Raw genomic sequence first — 6000 nt, 5'->3', positions numbered from 1 at the left:
TTATTTCAAGCATCAAAAACAATTTAAAAAAAAATTGGTACTTGTACCCTAAATAAATCTGTCGGGAAAAGCATCTTTTTAAAATCAATTCAAGCCCCTTACCCCGAAAAAGGTATAGCTACTCTGAAATGCAACAGTTTAAAAATGGGGTGGGTGTGGGTAAGTCAAAGATACCACTCAGCTACAATTCCCTGAACAATCCAAATGCCATTTAAAAGAAAAAAAAAAAAAAGAGAATTTTTTCATAATAACTTCCAAATACTTTTCACTTTTAAAAATCAATTTTGATTTTATTGATGTTTTTAATGTAATTACACATTTCTCCACTAGCCTTTAGGCTCTCAAGAGAAACACAGGTACAATTCAGATGTCTGTACATAGTCAAATCAGTTGATCAAAAGAGAGAAGGCCTTCTGGCTCAAGTGTGCAAATACATTTTATTGGCTTTTTCCTAGCATGCTGTTTAGGAGTGACACAAATTGGTTTGTTGGGCAGTATTGCTATTTCTATGGCCTTATGGTAACAATGTCAGTTTCTGAGAAGATGGCAAGAGAGACAATGGGTTGAGAAGGGCAAGAGTGAAACACAAGTTAACTACATGCCAGCAGTGTTCTGCATAGTCAGGGTTTAAAAAACCATGATCCTACAAGTGCAATGAGCAGAAATAAACCAAGTTACTACCCTTCTACAAAGCTTGGCAATGTTCATTAGTGGAAAAAACTACCTATTCAATCTGAGGTGTGCACAAAGAGTACTAGAATGTATGACTAGCAGTGTTAAAAATTAAGACCTATCTGGATAAATGAAAAGAACTGGAATAATTAATTTTATTTTGTAGAAGAAAAGTCTATTATGTCATTGTATGGTACTTTAATATGGGCATACCTTCTTCGGCTCTGATGAGGAGAGAAAAGGAAACATAGTAAGATAACTAAGTTACATCTAAAACATATCCTCCTGATAGGGAAGAAGTTTTAAAAAGAAGTATCTGCTTAGAAAGTTTAAGGAATGTATATTTGGGTCCCATGATAAAAGAGTCACTGATCACAGATAGCAATGAGAGGTGGAAGGACCTGGGATTTCCACAAGTCTTTTTTTTTTTTTTTTTTTTTTTTAAACTTAAGGAAAGGAATTAAAATTTGCATTTTAGGAATCAGCCATCATTTTCCAGTTTCCATTCATTTTTATAGGAGGCATTTAAACAAAAAAGAGCTTGTTAGGAGGTAGGTACAGACAATGGAAGAGTGAAATACTGAAAAACAACAACAACAACAAAAAAAAACACAGCTGTTAATCCAAAGAATATAAAATGACTTAAATTTTGAAAATCATATTGTTGCAAAGCTGGGCAAAGTTCATATTTTGAGAGAAAACTGATTTAATCCAGTCTGATTAGAAATTTAGTGATCCCTCCCACCAGTAATTTGTAAAGAACCAGAAATAAAGCCTCCTATTCATAAATAACATTTATTATGGTTGTAAAGAAATTTTGGTTTTGTGTTATTACAGTTCTTATGTTTACTTACAGGTGACTTGGATAAGGTTTTGGGAGCAAATAACATTAAGAGGTTTTCATAGGCAGCTTGACTACCATTTTAAAACTCTGGAAATCTAAGTGTTCACATCAGCATTTGCTGCAATTTAGCTCTTTGTCTAAACATGCTTTTTTCTTTTTTTAAACATATGTCTGAATATGGCAGAAAAAGCCACTCCCAGGGAATGATAAAAAGGAGAAGCCTTTTTTAAAAAAGGTAAAATTCCCACAGCAATTTGGGGCACTGGAAGAACGAACTGTGGTTCTTGGGTATGAGGAACAGTGTTCTCAAATACAAGTACTATGCCCACTGGTTTCTCTGTGTAAATGGTGGTTAAAAGCCCTTGAGGTTTATTTTGGGGATACAATAGGAGCTGAGAATTCCACTTATTCAATCCAATCGATATTTAAGCACCGTGCTACAAAGGCAAACATATCAGAGACTTCTTCTATAACTTTAGCAGTGGGTTTTCCTGCTCCATGGCCTGCCTTGGTATCAACGTGAATGAGCAGAGGGTTGGTCTGCTTTCCGCTGCGGCCCACAATGTACTGTAGGGTTGCAATAAACTTCAGGGAGTGAAGGGGTACCACGCGGTCATCATGATCTGCAGTGAGAAGTAACATGGATGGATACTGGACACCCTCCCCTTCAGGTAATCTGATGTTATGCAATGGAGAATACCTTAAAAAAAAAAAAAAAAAAACACAAATAATTGTATGTGGTTCAGTATTGAGAATAACAAAGACATGCAAGACATCGTTTATTTTTAAGAATGATTAAAAATGGTGGGGTTATTTTATCAACTTATTCTCTTTACCTGTTTAAATTCTGGCACTGAGGAAACATTAACCTAATTAGTCCTTATAACATATGGAAAACTATTGTTAATTGAAACTACTGTTAATACAAGCAACTGAATGAACCATTTGAGAGAATATTTAATGTCAAATAGGATTAAGTAGGGAAGTAGATGATATAATTATATGAAGAAAACAGGCTGAAATATGTTAAGTGACTCAGCCAAGATCATAAAGTTACTAAGAGGGAGAAGGAAAGTGAAGGGGGGAGAGAGGGAAAGGGGGGGAAGGTTACTAAATCTGAAGCTGAAAACACTTTAATAAAATACACATCTCCTGATTATGCATTTTCACTGATTGCCCCCTCCCCCCCCCCCCCCCCCCCCATTCCTGTTATTTCTGGCCTCTTAAAGACAAGTCTGGTTTACTTTGGCCCCTCCAGGCCTGGGCACACGCCAAACCTTGGCCAAATACTGGAATTGTCCCGTGAATTCCATGGCATACCCACCCTACGGAGGGGCAGGAGCCGTGTTCACCCCCCCATTCCTGTTATTACCTTCCTGCTTACCTCTGGCTTTTGGCTTCCTTTAATTCATATCCTACCTCCTGTAAGAAGCCTCCCCTAGTTCTCCTAATTTTATTCAATTTATCCTGTCTGTCATCTTTGTACATAGTTGTTGAATTATGAGTTCCTTGAGACCAGAGACTATTATGCTCAGCACTTTGCACAGAACCTGGCAGGTGTGTAGGTGCTTCATAAATGCTTATTGACTTGACCTGATAGATGGTCATATATCTTGATTTACATGTCCTTTTGAATATAAGAGAATTTAGGTTCAAGAACATCTCTTGAACAGTAGAAAAAGGGCATTATCAATAAATTATTAACAATTATACATCTTATTATATTTATTAATGAAATCATTGTTTTTCTTTAGTAATTTAATTTTAAACAATCTGATATTTGTTACATATTTTATATATGCTTTATAGTTTTTAAAAAGTGCTTTATGTATTGTTGCATTAATTCTTATAACCACTCTGTCAGGAGACAGCAAAGATGAGGAAACTGAGCCTTAGAGGAATTAACTGATTTAGCCAAAGCCATACAAAATTGTGGCAGAGACTAAGTCCAATGATGTCTTCAACATGCTGTTCCCTACAGACCACACCACCAGGTTAAGCTCAAAATGTACACTGATAATTTTTTAATAGAAATAAGAGTTCATTTAGAATTTCATGTATCTAGAACATCAGCCTAGTCTATTACCTTATGTAGATAAATAAAACCAACTTTTTAATCAGTTGGTTTGACTGATTTTTTTTTGGCCTAATATTTCATTAACCATTTATTTCAAACCATATAGTTGAAAGTACTAGATACTCTTAGAGACTCTAAGGAACACATTAAAAAACTGGTTTAGAGAATTAAATAATAATTTTGTAGGTTTTCAGTTCTAAAAATCTTAAGTTAAAGAAAAAGTGCTCACCTCACTAGTAGAAGAGTTTCCTTCAATAATAAAAATCAGAAAGTTCCAATCTTTTTATAACTACTGGATTTAAACAAAATGCTCAAGATTTTAAGGCTTCTGATTAAATATGGTTTGAAAATATTTTGTTTTAATGTAAACTCTTTTGAAAGTCAATTTTATGGCAGTCCTTAGTTAAAGCATTCTGGATCTGAAATTTGTGACACAAACCACTGCTAAAGGAACAACAGTATTTAAATTTCAATTCACACAAGAAGCAGAGAGAATGGCAAGGTTGTTCCCATAATTAGTTCTCACAGTCAATCAAGGTAAATAGATTGCCTGTGCCTGAATCACAGAAAAGCTGCTGGGTATTTAACTACAAAATACAGAGGTAGTCTTTTGCTGACCGTAAGTAAGCTGCGTGGATAACTGTTCCCAAAATATTAAGAGAAAAAAAAGTTCCAATTAAGCTTGGAGATAAATAACACTCCAGGAGAAGCAGCCTGGCAGTGGAGTACCCCAAGCAAATTTTGAAGACTATATTAAATATAAGTATTTTTAGAGGGAGAAAATTTTAAAAAACAAACAAACAAACAAACAAAAAAAACAACCAGTGGAAAAGGTATACAACTACATCTACTTTTTCTTCCCCTTTAAACTTTGTTCTGAATTCATTTTTCTCTAGGACATTTTTAATTTCAATTTTTAAACATTGTTATTCTGAACTTGACAAACACTAAAACCATCACTATTCCATATGAAGAGAACAAAAAACGATGGCTTTTATATGAAATCACAAATATCTATTATAGCTTGTTTAAATACACACACACACACACGCACGCAAATTTAATGCACTTTAGTCTTAAAGTTGTCCTCTTTTGTCTCTTTCTGAAATTTATCCTGTTCTCTTTTGAGAAAGTAAAAAAAATATACATGACTATTTTTTCCTTTTTTTTTTTTTGGCATTACTACTCTTTAACACAAAATCTTTTTTTTTTTTGGGGGGGGGGAGGAAGGAGGGATAACATAATCATAATAAAGTAAAATGAATGCAGACAATGACCAAATACAAAAATGTATGTCTCATTTCGCAGCTCTATGGTTCTACCCAAGAGTAGGTAGCATGCTTCATCATCAGTCCTCTGTACTCCTAGGTGGCTACTTTAATCTTTAAAGGATGTTTTTCTTTACAACGTTGTAGTGATTATATCCAACAAGTGTTCTGAGTTTAGTTCACTTCACTCCTCATTAGTGCATACAAATCTTCCCAGGTTCTCTAAATCTACCCCCTTTATTATTTCTTCTAGTAACAACATTCTATGCTATTCCTATACCATAACTTAAATGATAGGAATTCTCTTAGTTGCCTGGTACATTAGTAGTTTTATTTTTAAAACCATAGCCCTTCACCAACATCCAGAATTGTTTTAATTTGCATTTCTTTTATTATTATAAGTAACCTGCAAAAATTTTTATATAGTTGTTGATAGTTTGGAATTCTTTAATAACTTTTCACTATTTATCGACGCAGAATAACTATTCTATTCCAGCTTTGAAATAGTTATCTATTTATCTTAGATAGCAGACCTTTATTAGTCAGTCATCAAGCATTTATTACAACATTTCTGTGTGCCATATATCATGCTTAAAGTACTGAAAATTCAAGAAAGCGAGTGGAAAAAACCAACACAACTACCATTGTCCTTGCTCTCAAGGTACTCATATCCTAAAGGGAAAGACAATACACAAATAAATATGTTGAGATACGACATACACAGAGTAAATGGAAGATAAAGAAGGAACTGGAACTGTGGCAAGCAAGATCAGGAAAGTCTTTGTGCAGTTTCAGCTTTATCTTGCAGGAAGCCAGGAAAGATAGGGAGTGGGAAGTGAGGAGGGAGAACATTCTAGTCACAGGGAATATAGCCAGTGCAAATGTATGGAACTGAGAGATTAAGTATTTTGTGTCTGGAAGATCGGGCAGGTCAGCATAGTTGGACTACAGAGTGTGGGGGACAAAAGTATAAGACAGAGACAAGCTATAAAGAGTTTTAAATGTCAAAGAAAGGAGTTTATATTTCACTCTGAACAGATGCTTTTTGAGTAGGGCCTAACATGGTCAGACCTATGCTTTAAGCTCACTTTGGCAGCTGAGTAGAGGTCAGACTGGATGGGAAGAGATGAGAAAGGAAG

General features: G+C 34.7%; 1 protein-coding gene across 2 annotated transcripts in view; it reads right to left on the bottom strand.

Moving 5' to 3' along the window:
- Positions 1–1050: 1050 nt before the first annotated feature.
- PREP (prolyl endopeptidase) overlaps positions 1051–6000 on the bottom strand; it is a 163420-nt gene continuing 158470 nt past the window's right edge. For both annotated transcript variants that reach the window (XM_031964471.1, XM_031964470.1), the window contains exon 15: positions 1051–2216. In XM_031964471.1, the coding sequence (XP_031820331.1) occupies positions 1922–2216 (295 nt within the window). In that variant the 3' untranslated portion in view covers positions 1051–1921. The remainder of the gene's footprint in view (positions 2217–6000) is intronic.

This window comes from Sarcophilus harrisii, chromosome 4, assembly GCF_902635505.1.
Source record: "Sarcophilus harrisii chromosome 4, mSarHar1.11, whole genome shotgun sequence".
In the NCBI taxonomy this organism is placed as follows: Eukaryota; Metazoa; Chordata; class Mammalia; order Dasyuromorphia; family Dasyuridae; genus Sarcophilus; species Sarcophilus harrisii.
This window is presented reverse-complemented; position numbering and strand designations above follow the sequence as displayed.